This window comes from Hippocampus bargibanti, linkage group LG06 (assembly GCF_051943395.1).
Source record: "Hippocampus bargibanti isolate YZ-2025 linkage group LG06, ASM5194339v1, whole genome shotgun sequence".
NCBI lineage: Eukaryota > Metazoa > Chordata > Actinopteri > Syngnathiformes > Syngnathidae > Hippocampus > Hippocampus bargibanti.
Window position 1 is genome coordinate 6,444,321 of NC_142739.1, and position 20,034 is coordinate 6,464,354.

A 20,034-nucleotide genomic window follows, 5' to 3' on the forward strand; every position below is an offset into this window, starting at 1 on the left:
GGATGACACGGCACGTTGTTTTACGCAAATCACCGAGTGAACTCACACTACTATGCACGCTACATCTTAAAACTAAATTACTACAATGGTCCAGTCACGCGTGCCTCTGTGTATGTGCACAGGTCTTCAAACGTTATATAATAATAATAATAATAATAATAATACTTTTTTATTTCAAGCACTTTTCAAAGCTCTCAAGGACACTTTACAGTCACAGACAAGCAAAAATACAATTATAGCCCTTGAGGAAGGAGCACAAACACGACCGAATGTTTATTCCAACGGCTAACTAGTGGATATAGTTCCTACATAGAAAATGCAGTAAAATATTCTCAACATGCATGTTTTCTCCGGGTCCTCCGGTTTCCTCCCACACTCCAAAAACATGCATGGCAGGCAGATTGACCACTCCAAAGTGTCCCTCGGTGTGAGTGTGAGAGTGACTGTTGTACGTCTTTGTGTGCCCTGCGATTGGCTTCCAACCAATTCAGGGTGTCCCCCACCTCGTGCCAGAAGACAGCAGAGATAGGCTCCAGCACTCCCCGCGACCCTAAAGGGGAATAAGCGATACGGAAATGGATGGATGACCACGCCTTATCCTAGTGTCCGCCACAATAAGAAATAAAATACAATTATAAATTGAAACAAGAGATAGAGCTACGCAGAAAATGCCATTTTAAATAGGTGGGTTTTGAGGTGGGATTTTGAAGGTGGGAAGAGAATCGATGTCTACTAATTCAATTCAAGGTACTCGATTTGTTTTCCTAAAGAATACATGACTGAGATGAGATATCCTTTATTCGTCCCACACTGGGGAGATTCCCAATTTACAGCAGCAAAGTTATGAAAGGAAGAGGAAAGGACTAAGAATAACTGGCTGTACAGTTTCACTGCAGATAGTAGATCGCCACACATGAATTAATGTGACCCTCCTTCGCCGGTTGTAGTTCGACCCTAAATGTCTCTCAGAGAGTTTTGCCACCGCGCCCTGGAATACAAATTAACGCCAAGCACGACTGCGAAATGGGCAGGGAATCGTGCAAAAAAAAATCAAGGCTTGGTTTGACCGGACACTCTCTTGTGGTTGTTCATCGCGGTCGTTCATTCTCAGCGGAAACTCCGTCGGAAGGATTTAATGGAGACAACACCAACTTCCGGTACCGCACGGCGTCCTGCTTCCCCTTTAATCTTTTTCTTGTAAGTGGCGTTTTACTAATATTACGTTTTGTGGTACAAACACAGTTTTTGACATTGAGATGAATATGCGTGTATTATTAACTCATGGACAGTGTTCGTGGCTCGATTGACATAGCGCTCTTCTCGCTATGGAGACTGACATAGCGCTCTTCTCGCTATGGAAGTGGGATTGCGATGCGTTGCCCATAGATAGATGCCTGATCCTACCGAATACCGATGAATTCACTTTGCGCGTGGACTGTAAATGTTGAATTTTAATATTTACTGTAGGTGGAGTCTTGTGACTACGGTTAGCGTCCTTTCACATTTATAGTATCGACTAATCGATGAGAAGGTTTCTTCAGCCGTCATTTGAACAATTTTGAAGGTTTCAGACGTTTCGCCCTCTATCCAAGAGGCTTCGTCAGCGAACTAAAGTCTGACTGGTCGTATCGGCCCTATTTATATATCCCTAATGTCCAGGCATGGCGGCGCCGGACAAAAGAGCAGTACATTGGGGAGACTCAACAATTTCTCAAAAAAATACTTTATCATCATCGCAGGGATAATACAAGTGGGCCTCAATCGGCAGTACATTTGCACCTAAAAGCTAGCAACCACTCATTTGACGACAATGAGGTTAAAATCTTAGCGAAAGAACATAGATGGTTTGAAAGGGGGGGTAAAAGAAGTGATTCTTATAAAACAACAAAATCCTTCTTTAAACCGGTCTGGTGGGGTGAGGTTCAATTTGGATCGTTCATACAATAGCCTGCTTAGGCAAAACAGGTTAGGCAACATTCGTTATGCTGATGAGGTGATACCGGTGGGAGTGGGGGAAATAGGCCAGTCGTTAGTCAGGAATGTAGGAAAAATCAGTGGGGCCACAGGGAGTGGTCCTCTGCTCCCCCCAACCTGAGAGTAGTGACCTATAATAGCTGTGTCCGGCGCCGCCATGCCTGGACATTACGGATATATAAATAGGGCCGATACGACCAGTCAGACTTTAGTTCGCTGACGAAGCCTCTTGGATAGGAGGCGAAACGTCTGAAAGCTGCAAAATTGTACAGATGACGGCTGAAGAAACCTTCTCATCGATGGACCACTCCTGTACGACTGAGAGGTTACACAGAAGTATCGACTAATATTGTTTATTTTTCAAATACCGGTACAATATTTCTACAGGTCACCTGATCGCCCGACTCCCCATCATGACTCTGTTTCATTTCGGAAATTGCTTTGCTTTGGCGTATTTCCCTTACTTCATAACATACAAGTGCAGCGGCCTGTGAGTATTTCTATTATATCTGCTAATATCTTCTTTTCCTTTTGGTTTTTCCCTTCCTTATTAGTCTCGCAGTCGAGAAATTTACATTTCACAGCAACAAAGTGATGAAAGGAATGAAAGTAGAGAAACAAAATACAGGAGCTGCTGGAAAGCAGCCACTCTCGCGCACCATCTTGAAGTAAAAAAATAAAAATAAAAAAATCAGTGTCCTCCATCTCACCCAGTATATCTGCTAATATAATAGATGAGTAGATGCACCCATAGAAATAGTTTCCAATGAAAATATTGTTTGTTTTAAATATGCTATAAACAATTTCAAGTTGCCCCAATATTAAATAAACGTGCGACATTTGTAAGAGGCTGCAAACGATTTATGAGAAATTGAGATATAGTATCTTGAAACAAAGAGAACATGATCCAATATTTCTTGGATTAAAAGAGTAATCAATGAGCCTATAACCACATTATCCAGTTGGGTGCTAACATGATGTTGATTTTCTATAATTTAGGCTTATTGAACAGGTTTATTATGATAAACTTTACATTCCCGCATCTCAAGATGTGTACAGTTGATCTGTATGAAGCATAATTAGTTGTAATAATAATAATAATAATAATAATAATAATAATAATAATACATTTAATTTCTAAGCGCCTTTCAAAACTCTCAAGGAGACTTTACAGTCACTGGATTTTTGTGCATGTCATCAAGAAATTTGTCACATACTGTACCTATATGATACAATGTACCCATGTTGAGACAGTAGTTGCTATTTCCAGATATTATTGATAGTTATTTTACATGCTGGTCTCGCATTGCATTTCCTTGTCGTAGAAACATAAGGGTCAGCTAATCAGTTTAGGAATGTCAGAGCTTTGTGAGCCTCTGCCAAATCCTCTTGGTATTGTGGAAATGGTGGTACTTAATCTCCAAAAGCAATTTGGTATATCGTGCCATTCCATTTTATGGGAGCATTCTTTCCCTAATAACAGAATATCTTTTTCATCTTTTGTGTTCTAGTTCAGAATACAATGCTTTCTGGAGGTGTGTCCAGGCTGGAGCTACCTACCTTTTTGTCCAGCTCTGCAAAGTGAGTAGACTCTCTAGTACAAGTATTGTATTCCCCTCGAGGCTAAATGAGGAAAATATATACTGACGTTTCACATCAGGTAGAGTACCGTTAGTGTTGCTGTTAGGTTCGTTTAACAATAGAAAAATCTAGCAGGAATCAAAAGTAGGAACAAAAAGATTGCTATTTAATCTTTGGGGCGGCACATAATGTAATTGACTTGCACCCACTGGTGCAGGCCGGCTCTCGCAGATGGTGGAGGAGCGCGCGGCCAAGCTGTTTGGGAGAGCTTTTGAAAAAGACCAGCAGGATGTGACGTCATTGATGGATGTATAATAAAAACAGAGGCCCGAGAAAATAAAAGGATGTTAGGAAAATAAAACGATGTTTGCAATGTGTTCGTATCGTGAATTGCAAAGTGTTCGTATCGTGAATTGCCTTAACAGTTGCTCAACTGGGACATAGACATGGGCCATGGACACCTAGTTGTCCGCGATGCAATTCTTTACGAAAATCTACAATGACATTTTCAAAATTGGATTTTTGCACTCAAATGGGACTCAAACCTTTGTCTACCTAAAATATGTAGGTTAACGTGACTCTTTTTGCCTCTTATTTTTTCTGTTTCATACGTAAATGTCATTGTATTTTAATCAGAGATCTTACTCTCATTTGAAATCTGAAAGTGACTGCATGACACTAGATCAGGGGTGGGCAAACTTTTTGACTCGCGGGCCGCATTGGGTTCTAAAATTTGACAGAGGGGCAGGGCCAGGAGCATTTGGAGGGAGTGTTTGGGCCGGAAATACTAAACTTAAGGCATTAAAGGAGAACCGACGCCACCGGACAAGTTATGTCCATAATTTATAAAATCACTTCAAATGACTTCGACTGAGCGTATTTTACAAAAATTCCACAGCATATAGCTATAGTTTACGTTTTAAGACTTGCGCTGAATATTCATGAAGTCTTGTTTTTGAGTTGATGACGATCCCCATGTGACGTCAGGTTGGGACCGCCCCTGACCGAGAAAGCGACACACAATGCATTTTGGGTACTTTGTTTGGTCTGAAAACTTCGTGTTGATCCGTGTTGATGGCGAAATTAGGAAAACACATAAATAACGCCATGGTGAATCGTTGTGTGTTGCACCACGACAACTATTTGATATTCGCTGACACAAATTCCCAGCTGACAAATCAGCCCATTTCCAACGGAGCTTGGGCGCAATCTTCTGCATTTTCTGGGTGCTACATTGCTGTCATTGACGGCTCGAATTGGTATGGGAGGACTCCTTGAATCAATTGCAAACATATATGCTTTCCTCTTCAGAACTATTTGAATCATATTCATAACTGGATGAGTAACAAGAAAACATCTTCTCCGAATCTGAAGCCATTGTTTTGATTCTCGAGCAGGGCATGACGCCTTGGCGTGACGTCACGAACAAGGGGGTGGGACCTTCTTCATTTTGAAGTCATTTTTATTGCTGTTTTTCATTTAACTAAAAATATCATCCTGCCTGATTTGGGTATTTTAGCTGCTATAAAACGTTTTTCTGATGTCAGTGGGAAACAAAAAAAAAATGGTGCCGGTTGTCGCTGTACATGTAAATGTAGTGTGTACAAACCTCATAGCACAGTAAGAACACTACAACCCAATTTATTAACTGTCTTTCAAATGTGAAAAATATCCCAGTTAATAAATTAATCTCAAGGAATATGGCCTTTACATACTATTTCGCAGATACTTGGAGGAGGAAATGGGAATAGATTAAAATAACATATGCACTGTGATTTATCAAGATTGCGTCTGTTTTTAATAAGTTTTCATTGAAGGGGCAAAGTTAAAGAAATCAACATTTATTGAAAAATCGAATAACTTTCAACATTCAAAACATATTATTACACAACAAAATATTCAAGCTCAATAATACCTACTTGTGTTAAATTCCGCCAAATCATAGATGGTTTGTCCTGACCGCGCGCTCAACAAACTCTCCACTGACGCCCTCGCCTTCACGCGCAAACAATACACGTGTACCGTCGCCGAGCATACAGACGTAGGCTACCTGCACTTGACATTTGCATACTCGGCACGGCAGCCAATCAGAAGCCTGCTTCTTTCTTCCGGACTTTCGCAAGCGTTATAAAGTCGTGCAATTGCATGTCATTTTCCGAAATAGATGCACAGAACCTCAGCCCAGAAGAAAGATTCAAAAGAAGCTAACAACATATGTGACGCTACAAATCGTAAATTTACATTAAACCGTGACTGTAAAGTGTACATGAGACTTATGAAAGGGGCTTAGTGGCTCGTAGGAAGCAATGCAAACGTTGCATTGTGCACCACAATGACAATCGACTACTGCAGCAAGAATGTACCTACTGTAGTAGGTACATTCTTGATTAAAAAAAAACTTTATACTTTCGGACAATGTTTTTTAATGTGATTAGTTGTCTCATTGTGTTTCAAGTTGTGAAAAAAAATGGAATCACTTTCAACATTCAAAACATATTATTACACAACGAAATATTCAAGCTCAATAATACCTACTTGTGTTAAATTCCGCCAAATCATATGGTTTGTCCTGAACAAACTCTCCACTGACGCCCTCACCTTCATGCGCAAACAATACACGTGTACTGTCGCCGAGCACACAGACATAGGCTACCTGCAGTTGAAATTTGCATACTCGGCACGGCAGCCAATCAGAAGCCTGCTTCTTTCTTCCGGACTTTTGCAAGCGTTATATAGTCGTGCAATTGCATGTCATTTTCCAAAATAGATGCACAGAACCTCAGGCCAGAAGAAAGATTCAAAAGAAGCTAACAACATATGTGACGCTACAAAACGTAAATTTACATTAAACCGTGACTGTAACGTGTACGTGAGACTTATGAAAGGGGGTTAGTGGCTCGTAGGAAACAATGCAAACGTTGCATTGTGCACCCCAATGACAATCGACTACTGCAGCAAAATCTAGCCATGCACATTTACCGTAAATTAAGCAAGGTAGCATTTGTAGTAGGTACATTCTTGATTTAAAAAAAAATACTTTATACTTTGTGACAATGTTTTTTAATGTGATTAGTTGTCTCATTGTGCTTCAAGTTGTGAAAAGTCGGCAGGCAAATTTTCAGTTATCTGCCCTGTTGTCCGCTAACTTTTTGTCATGAGTTTCAGACACTGTTTTTACTATAATTTGGCCAAGTTCAGCGGGCCGGATTAAAAAGCCTAACGGGCCGTATGTGGCCCGCGGGCCGTAGTTTGGCCATATCTGTAGATGATCTGCTTTTTTCTTAAAGGACAACCGACGTCACTTTTTTGTTTCCTAACTGACATCAGGAAAACGTTTTATAGCATCTAAAATACCCAAAACACGCAGTATGATATTTTTTTCAAATGCAAAACACCAATAAAAATGACTTAGTGTCCAAAATCTGCACAAAATTGAGCTGCGAATTGGGCATTTTCAGAAAGTCCCGCACCGAGTTCGTGACGTCATGCCAAAACGTCTTGCATTGCTGGAGAATCAAAATAATGGCTTCAGATTCAGAGAATATGCTTTCTTGTTACACATCCAGTTATGAATATGATTCAAATAGTTCTGAAGAGGAAAGCATACGTGTTTTCAATCGATTAAAGAAGTACTTGCGTATCAATTCGAGCCGTCAGGACTACAATGTAGCGGCCCAGAAATTGCACAAGATGGCCACCGAGCTGTTGTGAGGAATGAATCAGCCCGTTTCCACAGGCTGATAAATTCCTCACATGGAGCTTGTACGCCCTCTTCTGGCACGACACGAGGTTTTCAGACCAAACAAGCATTGACGTGATTGAAGGTCCTTTTGGAAGTGTCCTTTTTTCGATCAGGGGCGTTCCTTCAGTGACGTCACGTGCGGACTAGTCACCAACTCAAAAACAAGACTTCCGGAATATTCAGCACGAGTCTTAAAACGTAAAATATAGCTATATGCGGTGGAATCTTTGTAAAATACGCTCAGTAGGAGTCATTTGAAGCCATTTTACAAATTATGGACACAACTTGTCCAGAGACGTCGGTTGTCCTTTAAAGTGTCTAAAAAGTACTTCAATTTGAAACCGGAAGTGGCCAGATTCAGAAGGCCCCGCCCCCGTGTTCGTGGTGTCACGGCAAGACGCCTTGCTCGGGAATCAAAACAATGGCTTCAGATTCGGAGAATATGCTTTCTTGTTAGTCATCCAGTTATGAATATGATTCAAATAGTTCTGAAGGGGAAAGCATAAATGTTTGCAATCGATTAAATAATGTATTCCGTGTAATTTTGAGGCATCAGGGGAGGGAAATGTCGCGCCCAAAGAAGGCAGAACATGGCGACAAAGCCGTGTAAGGAATTAATCAGCCTGTTTCCACAGGCTGATTAATTCCTTACATGGAGCTTTGTCGCCCTCTTCTGTCTCTTTTTGATCCTAAATGACGTTTTCAGACCCAAGTACAGCAAAATGCATTTATGTGATGGAAGGACTGCTACAATGTGTCCTTTTTTCGGTCAGGGGCGTTCCTTCAGTGATGTGGGGTCTGTGATGTAGGTCTCACCAACTGAAAAACAAGACTTCAGGAATATTCAGTGTGAGTCTTAAAATGTAAAATATAGCTATATGCGGTGGAATCTTTGTGAAATACGCTCAGAAGTCATTTGAAGCCATTTTACAAATTATGGACACAATTTGTCCAGAGACGTTGGTTGTCCTTTAAATGATGCATTGCATTCTTCTTGTGAAACATAATGGAAGCTCGGGAAGCTACTAGCAAAATTTCAGATTTTAATTTGATTGAATTCAGGTGTATCAGAAGTATGCAGGAAGACCCCTTAAATGTTGTGAACCACGGAGTTTGATTGCACCGAAAACATTGTTTTTTTTTCCTATTGTATTTGCCAGATGTTGTTCCTTGCAACTTTTTTCCCCACCTGGGAAGGAGGAGCTGGGGTTTATGACTTTGTTGGGGTAAGTGACATTCTCCTCACATTCTACTCACTTACCCACAACATGAGGCCCATTTTCACAATTGACTTGATTTAAAGTAATTAACGCAAGTGGCTGGAATGTGGCATACTGCAATCTGGGAAGAGCTATTTTGACATGAATATAGTGCAGTCCTGGACCGTCAGGGTCTGCAAGGCCTTCTCTGCTGGCCTAAAAATATCTGAATCACAGACTGATGTTAATTATTATTTTGTCCATGAGTTCTGATTAAATAAATCCGAATTGTCTTTCAGCTTCCTCTCATTGCTTTTTCCCTGTTGTCGTGCTTTCAGATGTGTGTTTTGGTACACAGACGTTTTGGTATTTAAGCATTTAACCAATCACATGTCAGCTATCATTTGTTACCCGGGTCATAAATCTACCTGGATGCCTTCCCAATCAGTTCTGCGGGCTCTGTCGCATCAAATGTGTTGATCAAACCTGTTTTAACCAATCAGATTTCGAGTTGGGAACCCAAATGGGGTACCAAAGCTTTCTTGCAGGCGCTGGTCCACGTTACAGTTTTCACAAACAATGATTGACTAGTCACTAGCCAATCATAGTTTGCGGAAACTGCCTGCAAGAAGGCGTTGGTACCCCTTTTGGGTTGCTAACTTGAAATCTGATTGGTTAAAGGAAAGATTTGATCGACCCATTTGATGCAACAGGGCCCGCAGAACTGATTGTGAAGGCGTCCAGGTAGATTTCTGACCCTGGTAACAAATGATGGCGAAAATGTGATTGGTTAATACATGCTTTAAGACGAAAACACTTCTGGAGTCAGCACAGCAGGGGAAAAGCAATGAAAGGGAGCTGAAAGACAATTGGCAATTATTTGACAACAATTCATGGACAAAATATAATTAACATCAGTCTGTGATTCAGATATTTTGAGGCCAGCAAAGAAGGTTTTGCAGTCCTTAACGGACCCAATTTTACCACCTTTTTCTCACGGTTCTAACACAAGATAAGAGTGGAGAGAGCGAAATATCTAAGCGGCTGGACCCCTGCACTCAAAACACCTCTTAACGTGCTACTGCACAGATGATCCCTTTTCTCTGAAAATGCGTGGAACTCAAAATGTTTTCCAACCGCGACGTTTGCAACTCGATTCCACTGTGATTCTAAACTTCAGTCTTCTCATCATACTGTTGATCCCGTTCCGCTAAGACCTGAAAAGTGAAGGCAATCGGCATGAAAAAGTAGAAGCCATTCACCATTTCTCTTTTGTCAGTTGAATCTGTTGGTCGTGTCGCCCCTTGTGGCGGCAATGCAAGCATAGTCTGAATATGAGAAGTGATGATGAATTCCATCATCCGTCGTATTTGTGCATGTATGAAAAGATAAATTGGTTCTCCGTGGCACACCCTTTTTTTAAGACTAACAATAAAATATTCAACAGAGCCTTCCAACAAAAATGTCAAATCCACCTCCAAAGAATTTCAAAATGTCCTATTTTATTTCAAACTCTTGAATAGCTCTGCACTGCACCAAACTGAAGATTTCAACAAAATGTTGATTCCCCTCAAATATGTGGTGTAAAATAATAAACAGTTCTTTGTATGATGCAGTACACCAGCCCAAACCTTCACCTCAGGAAAATTGACAGACTGTATTGCGAAAGTAATGTGTCTGAGCTAAAACAGTATAAATATACTAGTGAAAGGACAACCGATGTCTCCGGACAAGTCGTGTCCATAATTTGTAAAATTGCTTCAAATGACTTCTACTGAGCGTATTTTACAAAGATTCTACCGCATATAGCTATATTTTACGTTTTAAGACTCGTGCTGAATATTCCGGAAGTCTTGTTTTTGAGTTGGTGACGAGTCCGTACGTGACGTCACTGAAGGAACGCCCCTGACCGAAAAAAAGGCCACATTGTAGCAGTCCTTCCATTACGTCAATGCTTGTTTGGTCTGAAAACCTTGCGTTGCGCCAGAAGAGGGCGTCCAAGCTCCATATAAGCAATTTATCAGCCTGTGGAAACGCAATAATACACTGTCATGTCTACAAGAGGTCACCATTTTCTGCCTCTTTTCTGGGACGCTGCATTGCATTCCAGATGCCTCAAAATGACACGGAATAAATTCTTTAATTGATTGCAAACATGTATGCTTTCCTCTTCAGAACTATTTGAATCATATTCATAACTGGATGTGTAACAAGTAAGCATATTCTCCGAATTTGAAGCCATTGTTTTGATTCTCCAGCAATGCAAGACGTCTTGGCGTGACGTCACGAACTGGGGGCAGGACTTTCTGAAAATGCCCATTTCGCAGCTCAATTTTTTGCAGATTTTGGACACAAGTCATTTTTATTGGTGTTTTGCATTTGAATAAAAATATCATACTGTGTGTTTTGGGTATTTTAGATGCTATAAAACGTTTTTCTGATGTCAGTTAGGAAACAAAAAAGTGACGTCGGTGGTCCTCGCGCTTAGAAATAAAATGTATTATTATTATTAAGGCGCAATTTATTCATTCATTCATTTTCTGATACAGCTCATTTTTTTGCATTTTAATAGAAAAGTGTAGGTGTACCCAAGGTTTTATGACTGTCTGCTTCTGCCAGGAATTTATGAAAGCAACAGTGGATCTTGCAGACCTGCTAGGCCTCCATCTTGTCATGTCACGAAATGCTGGCAAAGGAGAATATAAAATTATGGTAGCTGCCATGGGATGGGCAACCGCCGAACTTGTAATGTCGAGGTAAGCATTGTCGCATATATTTTTGAATCCATAAAATGTAACTGGTTGCTATTTAAACAAATAGCTCAGTTTCATCAACTGTGTGTACATATCAAAGTCTCCGATTGTGGTTGTACAGATGTCTTCCTCTATGGGTCGGGGCCAGAGGGATCGAGTTTGACTGGAAATATATCCAGATGAGCTTTGACTCCAATATAAGTTTGGTAAGTATAAATACCTGCCAAGTACTCCAGGTTTGCCTTAAAGACTACGGTTTTCATTATCCCATTCCACGTTACGGGTTAATAATGAAAATTACAGTTTCCAATAAAAACAAGAATTCAAAGATCATCAAAAACACGAGAACAGGCGATTGGCACAAGGCCAGCTTTAGCTTCCTTGAAAGCTTTGAAAGGCATTTGAAATAAAATGTATTATTATTATTATTATTATTATTATTATTATTATTATTATAATTATTATTATTATTTCGTCTGTGTAAGCTCTCCGTCGTACAGGAGTGGTCCATCGATGAGAAGGTTTCTTCAGCCGTCATCTGTGTATATATATATATATATATATATATATATATATATATATATATATAGGGCCAATACTACCAGTAAGACTTTAGTTGGCTGAAGAAGCATCTTGGATAACATGCGAAACGTCCGACACCTTCAAAAAAGTACAGATGACGGCTGAAGAAACCTTCTCATCGATGGACCACTCCTGTACGACATATATATATATATACCTATACTTATATATAGTTAGGACGGCGGAAAAAATCATTGGCACCGCCCTACCCACTCTCGAGGACTTGCACACTGCAAGAATCCGAACAAGGGCGCGGAAAATCCTACTGGACCCTCCGCACCCTGCCCACCACCTTTTCCAACTACTCCCCTCAGGCAGGCGCTACCGATCCATGCGCACCAAATCCAGCAGACATTTAAACAGCTTCTTCCCCCAAGCCATTAACTCTTTGAACTCTTCAACAGTAGCCAAAATGGAACTGTATAGTGCCACTTAGCAGTTTCTTTGATGACGATACTAGTGCAGCGTGTTCTACCGGAAACAAATGCTTGTATGTTCTACATACTTGGCAATAAAGATGATTCTGATATATATATATATATATATATATATATATATATATATATATATATATATATATATATATATATTTATTAAACAGCTTCTTCCCCCAAGCCATTAACTCTTTGAACTCTTTCAACAGTAGCCAAAATGGAACTGTATAGTGCCACTTAGCAGTTTTTTTGACAACGATACTAGTGCAGCGTGTTCTACCGGAAACAAATTCCTTGTGTGTCCTACATACTTGGCAATAAAGATGATTCTGATTCTGATATATATATATATATATATATATATATATATATATATATATATATATATATATATATATATATATATATATATATATATATATATATATATCAGAATCAGAATCATCTTTATTGCCAAGTATATATATATATATATATATATATATATATATATATATATATATATATATATATATATATATATATATCCCTAATGTCCAGACATGGCGGCGCCGGACACAGATATGATAGGTCCCTACTCTCAGGTTGGGGGGAACAGAGGACCACTCCCTGCGCCCCCACCGATTGTTCCTACATTCCTGACTAACGACTGGCCTGTTGGCCCCACTTCCTCCGGTATCACCCCATCAGCATTACTAATGTTGCGTCACCTGTGTTGCCTAAGCAGGCTATTGTATGAACGATCCAAATTGAACCTCACCCCACCAGACCAGTTTAATGAAGGATTTTGTTGTTTTATGAGAATCGCTTCTTTTACTCCCCTTTCAAACCATCTATGTTCTTTCGCTAAGATTTTAACCCCATTGTCGTCAAAAGAGTGGTTGCTAGCTTTTAGGTGCAAATGTACTGCCGATTGAGGCCCACGAGTATTATCCCTGCGATGTTGGTAAAGTCTATTTTTGAGAATTTGTTGAGTCTCCCCAATGTACTGCTCTTTACAATCTTCATTCTTAAAATGTATTGAATAAACTACATTACTTTGTTTGTCATTTGGCAGCCTATCTTTTGGATGCACTACTTTTTGCCTTAACGTGTTTATCGGTTTGAAATAAGTAGGAATTTTGTGTTGCCAAAGGACTCTGTAGTTTTTCAGAAACTCCTGCAGTTTTTCAGAAACTCTTGCAATGTAAGGTACTGCTACTCCTCTCCTTTTTGTATCTTGAGAATTTTAGGTTTCATTCCCTATTCTTTCTTTCTGACATTTGTTGAATGACCACTGAGGGTACCCACAGTTTGTAAGTGCTCTCCTGATATGTTTTGACTCCTTTAATCTACCTTCAACGCTTGTTGGTATTAGTTTAGCCCTATGCTGGAGGGTTCTGATAACACCTAGTTTGTGTTGTAAAGGGTGGTTAGAATCTAAAAGTAAGGATTGGTCAGTGTGCGTAGCCTTCTTAAAGACTTCTGTTTTTAGCGCTGTCGTCTTTTATAATTACTTTACAATCCAAGAAGGCTAGTTGGTTCTCTTTAATGTTGATGTCTACCGAGATGAGGTGATCTGTGAAGGATTGAATTTCTTGTTTTTTAATTATCTGTTTGTCTATTATTATTATGATTATTTAGATCAGGGGTGTCAAACTCAAATTCACAGAGGGCAAAAAAAACATTGTCGAGGACCAGACCAATTTGGTTTATGAATTTGTTTATGCGTTTGTTATCTTTAAGATACAGCAAACTGCTGTATTAACCATTATTATCTTGAAGATACAGTAAACTACTGTATTAACCATCCTAATATATAACAATTGAATTTTTGCTTAAATACTGAACCCAGAACAGATTTAAGAAAATAATAAAAACAAACTGGAAAAAAAATATCAGGCTTATATATCTTTAACTTTATTCATTTTAATTGTAACTTAAATCTTTTCATCACAAACCATCAAGGCCAACACCTAAATAAATATCTCTTTCAACTTTGAACAGACAATGCCATCAGTAAATAAAATAATATTGATCCAGTTCAGTTTTTTTCAATGTTCAGTTACTCTGATGACGCACATTGGGACCAGGCTAGTTACTTGGCATCGCTTTTTACTTGCAAGTGCATCAATTTCTGGAGTCAGGCTCTGCGCAGAGGAAATCCTCAGGACTGAATGAAGGTGTTCATCGGTGACACGACTCCTATGTGGTGTTTTGTTCATCTTCAGTAACGAAAACAGTCGCTCGCACAGATATGTGCCCCTTTACATAGAGAGCATTTATAATAATAATACATTTAATTTATAAGTGCCTTTCAAAACTGCGCAGCTTGGGTACGGAGTTCGGGCAGCGTGTCAGTCAGGGAGGTAAGGTGGAAATTGCGCAGCACCGACAGTCGTATTTTGTCTTGAGCGTTTCATCACACTGTAGCTCAATAAACTCCATTTGGAGATTGCTTCGTGTGTTATTCTCATTGAACGTAAAAAGGGTTGTTAAAAAGTTAAAATCTACATTTTTGAGCTTCAAAGTCGGCAAACCGTCAGGCATAAATGCAGACACTTGGAGCCTCGAGTATTGCCAATGCCGCGGCATTTGTGGCAATCAAAACATACATGCATGTATATACATGTCGCAAGCCGGCGGGCCAGAGGTAATACATATTTGATATCATCACGCGGGCCAAATATAATTGTAGTAAGGGCCAAAATAGGCCCGCGGGCCTGAGTTTGACATGGTTCTTTAGATGAATTGCACATGTGCGTGGTACGGATTGTTCCTGGAATCCTGAGTGACCGCTCATGCCTGCAATCGAGACTCAAGGGTTAGCATCGTTCTTATCATTGTCATGTAATGGCATCTGCCGGAGAAAAATCAACAAAAAGTGTGAAAATTAAAAGAAAACTACAGTCGTTTCGTGAGGAATACCCCCAAGCATTTCCAGGAGTTAATACTTTGCTCAGGAAAATGTGAAAATCACGTGTGTGTTTTTTTTGCCACATTCTTTTTGTTCGCAGCAGTACTGCAGTAGTACTGGTACAAGTTATAGAACGTCTCCACGCGAGTGGCCGACAACTTTTTCAAGAAAAAAAAAGTTTTTTTTCCAAATCAAACGTTTGCTTTATTCCGATTTTGAAATCTTCGTTCGATTTGGAAATGTTAGAATTTCGGTTCATTTGGCAATTTGCATACTCGGCAGCCAATCAGAAGCCTGCATGGAATAACTGTGCTTCCGGGTGCATTTGCATATCATTTTCCAAAGTAGATGCACAGAGAACACAAGAAAAATGGCTAAGTGGTTAGGAATCAAGGCAAAACCTCAGCCCCAGAAGAAATATTCAAAAGAAGCAAACAAAATTTACGACGCTACAAAACGTAAACGTACATTACAAGCATCGTGGAAAGAGGAGTTCACGGGGCTTGTAGCAGATGACGCAACGCAAACATTGCATTGTGCAACATGCCGAACAGTGTATGAACAAACGACAACTGGAGCAAAATCATCAGCAAGGGATGTTTACAATAAATTAAGCAAGGGAGCATTTGTGGTAAGTATATTAATTACTTAATTTTAAAGCGTTGTTCTGGTATATATTCTGATTATCAATCCTTAATATTTTGCGATTCGTCGTCTTACTGTGTTTCAAGTTGTGAAAAATGGGGCAGGCAACTTTATGGCTAGGCAGGCAACTTTTCAGAGTTTTCTGCCCTGGTGTCCAGTAACTTTTTGTCATGAGTTTCAGACACTGACAATACATGTGCTATTGTGCTTCCAATTCCGTTTTTCAATAATAGCAATGTGTGAAAAGACAGTTGTTCTCTGTGGACATATAAGCACATTCTCAAAATGTCTTCATTTCTCTTCATTATCTCTTTTTTGCAGGTTCATTATATTGCCATGGCAGCGGTAGTGTGGATGTTTACTCGCTACGACCTTCCCAAGAGCTTCAGGCTACCTGTCACTGTGCTGCTGGCGCTCTGTGTCTACAAGTCCTTCTTAATGGAGTAAGTCCATCCTCAACCCACTCATTGTTGCATTTAAATCAATCACGAGCACAGACAGCATCAAACCCGTCCACTGAGGATTTTCCCAACTGGGGAAATAGGCAACCTGGATCACATCCAAATGATGAAGCATTCAAGTTTGCACCCACTGTTTTGTTCAAATTGCATACAGCTAAACTAGATTTGTTTAAAATATACATTTTACATTTTTAATCATCCATCCTTCCATCTTCTGCCGCTTATCCGGGGTCGGGTCGCGGGGGAGGCAGCTTCAGTTGGGAAGCCCAGACTTGCCTCTCCCCAGCCACTTCTTCTAGCTTGTCCTGGCGGATCCCCAGGCGTTCCCAGGCCAGCTGGGAGACATATACTCTCCAGCTTGTCCTGGGTCGGTCCCAGGGTCTCCTGCTAGTGGGGCATGCTAGGAACACTTCACCAGGGAGGCTTCATGGGGGCATTCTAATCGGATGCTCAAGCCACCTCATCTGGCTCCTCTCTATGTGGAGGAGAAGCGGCTCGACTTTGAGCTCCTCCCGGATGACCGAGCTTCTCACCTTATCTCTAAGGGAGAGCCCGGACACTACGGAGAAAGCTCATTTCGGCCGCTTGCATCCAACCATAGATGAGGGTTGGGATGTAGATCGACCGGTAGATTGAGAGCTTTGCTTTTTGGCTCAACTCCTTCTTCACCACGACAGATCGGTACAAAGTCCGCATCACAGAAGACGCCGCACCGATCCGCCTGTCAACCTCTCACTCCCTCACACCCTCATTCGTGAACAAGACTCCTAGATACTTAAAGTCCTCCACTTGAGGCAAAATCTCCTCCCCGACCCGGAGAGGGCACTCCACCCTTTTACAACTGAGAACCATTGTCTCAGATTTGGAGGTGCTGATTCTCATCCCAGCCGCTTCACATTCGGCTGTGAAACGCGAGAGAGAGAGTTGGAGAGCTCCACTTGAAGGCCCCAACAGTACCACATCATCTGCAAAAAGCAGAGATGCTATACTGAGGCCACCAAAACAGAAACATTCAACGCTTTGGCTGCGCCTCGAAATTCTGTCCATAAAGGTTATGAACATAATCGGTGACAAAGGGAGCCCAACCCTCACTGGAAACGATTACGACTTAATGCCGGCAATGCGAACCAGACTCTGACATCGGTCGTATAGGGACCAAACGGCCCGTATCAGGCACTCCTGTACCCCATACTCCAGAAGCACCCTCCACAGAACTCCACGAGGGACACAGTCAAATGCTTTCTCCAAGTCCACAAAGCACATGTAGACTGGTTGGGTGAATTCCCATGCACCCTCGAGGACCCTGCTAAGGGTGTAGAGCTGATCCACTGTTCCGCGGCCGGGACGAAAACCACACTGTTCCTCCTCAATCTGAGGCTCGACTTTCCGACGGACCCGCCCCTCTAGAACCCCTGAATAGACCTTTCCAGGGAGGCTGAGGAGTGTGATCCCTCTGTAGTTGGAACACATCTTCCGGTCCCCCTTTTTAAAACGGTGGACCACCACCCCGGTCTGCCAATCCAGAGGCACTCTCCCCGATGACCATGCAATGTTGCAGAGGCGTGTCAGCCAAGACAGCCCCACAACATCCAGAGCCTTTGGGAACTCCGGTCACATCTCATCCACCCCCGGGGCCTTGCCACCGAGGGGCTTTTTAACCACCTCGGTGACTTCAGCTACAGAGATCGGAGAGCGCACCTCTGAGTCCCAAGACACTGCTTCCTCCAAGGAAGGTGTGTTGGTAGAGTTGAGGAGGTCTTCGAAGTACTCTGCCCATCGGTTCACAACTTCTCGAGTTGAGGTCAGAAGCGCCCTATCCTCACTGCACACAGTGTTAGTGGTGCACTGCTTTCCCCTCCTGAGACGCCGGATAGTTGACCAGAATTTCCTCAAAGCGGTCCGGAAGTCGGCTTCCGTGGCCTCACCGAACTCTTCCCAAGCCCGTGTTTTTGCCTAGGCAACGACCAAGGCTGCATTCGGCTTGGCTAATCGATACCTGTCAGCTGTCTCAGGGGTCCCACAGGCCATATAGGCCCGATAGGACTACTTCAGCTTTACGGCATCCCTTACTACTGGTGTTCTCCAGCGAGTACGGTGGGTTGCCGCCACGACAGGCACCAACCACCTTACGGCCACAACTCCGATTTTCCACCTCAGCAAGGGAGGTACGGAACATGGTCCATCCATGGATACCGTTATGTTTGAATAAAGTGTTTGTTATAGACAATCCGTGTCGAGCACAGAAGTCCAATAACAAAAAACCACTCCTGTTCTGATCAGGGGGAGGGGGGGTTCCTCGCATGCACAGTCCTCCAGGTCTCAAAGTCATTGCCCACATGAGCATTGAAATCGCCCAGCAGAACAAGGGAGTCCCCAGGGGAAGTGCTCTCCAGCACACCCCCTAAGGCAGGGGTCGGGAACCTTTTTGACGAAGAGAGCCATAAAAGTAAAATATTTAGAAATGTTTTTCAGTGAGAGCCACTCACGCGAGCACACACGCACACGCACACACACTCACACACACACACACACACACACACACACACACACACACACACACACACACACACACGGGCGGCCACTTTTCAACAAAATGTCAGAATTTAATAATCAAAATAACTTTGTGATAGTACTCACCGTTAACATGAATGGTTTTCCGTTCCTCATGTTGGTAAAAATCCAGCGGAACGATCGGAATGAAAGTCAACTTGCCGGCTCCATACGCGAAGTTAATGCTAGCTAGCCTGCACACGGCTCATTAGCTTCCACACTTGCTATGCAACATACTTCTCACTGAAGTATATTGATGCTAACGTTAACATGGGGCTTGTTAAAATGTAATTGAGATTCGACTGTTTCATCGATGGTATTGTTTCATTGCAAATTAGAATCAGAACCTTTTCTCTCCACAAAGGTAAATCCTCGGTGTATTCAAGCTGAAGTGTACTTGTTTTGACTCCTTGGGCTCATTTAAATGGGCGTTTACCTGTTTCAACTGACGGCCAGTATCATTCAATCAAAATTGCGCTTTCCGCCAACGTCGGTCAGTGTCATCCAATCAAAATTGCGCTTTCCGCCAACCTCAGCCCCATCAGAAAATGAAAAGAAAAAAGCGAGAATATGTATTTAGATTTATCGGCGGGCCATATGCAATCATCAAAAGAGCCATATATGGCTCGCGAGCCATAGGTTCCCGACCCCTGCCCTAAGGTCTCTAAAAAGGATGGGTACACTGAACTGCTGTTTGGTGCATATGCACAAACAACAGTCAGAACCCGTCTCCGCACCCGAAGGCGGAGGGAAGCAACCCTTTCGTCTACAGGGGTGAATCCCAACGTACAGGCGGCGAGCCAGGGGGCAATAAGTATGCCGACACCTGCTCTACGCCTCTCACCGTGGGATACTCCAGAGTGGAAGAGAGTCCAACCCCTCTCGAGAGGGCTGGTACCGGAACCCAGGCTGTGTGTGGAGGCAAGCCCAACCATGTCTCGTCGGAACTTTTCGACCTCATGCACCAGCTTGGGCTCCTTCCCTGCAAGAGAGGTGACGTTCCACGTCCCAAGAGCTAGCTTCTGCAGTCGCGGGTCGGAACGCCAGGTGTCGCCGCCTTTGGCTGCCGTCCAGCTCACAATGCACCTGACCCCTCTGGCTCCTCCCAGGTGGTAACCCTTAAAAAGGGTACGCACGTTTCCTTTTCGGGCTGAGCCCGACCGGGCCCCATGGGTGTAGGCCCGGCCACCAGGCGCTCGCCAATGAGCCCCATCTCC

General features: G+C 42.1%; 1 protein-coding gene across 1 annotated transcript in view; it reads left to right on the forward strand.

The window, feature by feature from the left end:
• The first annotated feature begins 1,050 nt into the window (after window positions 1-1,050).
• Window positions 1,051-20,034, forward strand: part of tmem147 (transmembrane protein 147) — a 29,603-nt gene continuing 10,619 nt past the window's right edge. Inside the window, exons 1-7 of the mRNA XM_088999418.1 lie at window positions 1,051-1,197; window positions 2,362-2,464; window positions 3,486-3,555; window positions 8,458-8,523; window positions 11,116-11,252; window positions 11,371-11,455; window positions 16,128-16,249. Coding sequence (XP_088855544.1) covers window positions 2,388-2,464; window positions 3,486-3,555; window positions 8,458-8,523; window positions 11,116-11,252; window positions 11,371-11,455; window positions 16,128-16,249 — 557 coding nt within the window. The 5' untranslated portion in view covers window positions 1,051-1,197; window positions 2,362-2,387. The remainder of the gene's footprint in view (window positions 1,198-2,361; window positions 2,465-3,485; window positions 3,556-8,457; window positions 8,524-11,115; window positions 11,253-11,370; window positions 11,456-16,127; window positions 16,250-20,034) is intronic.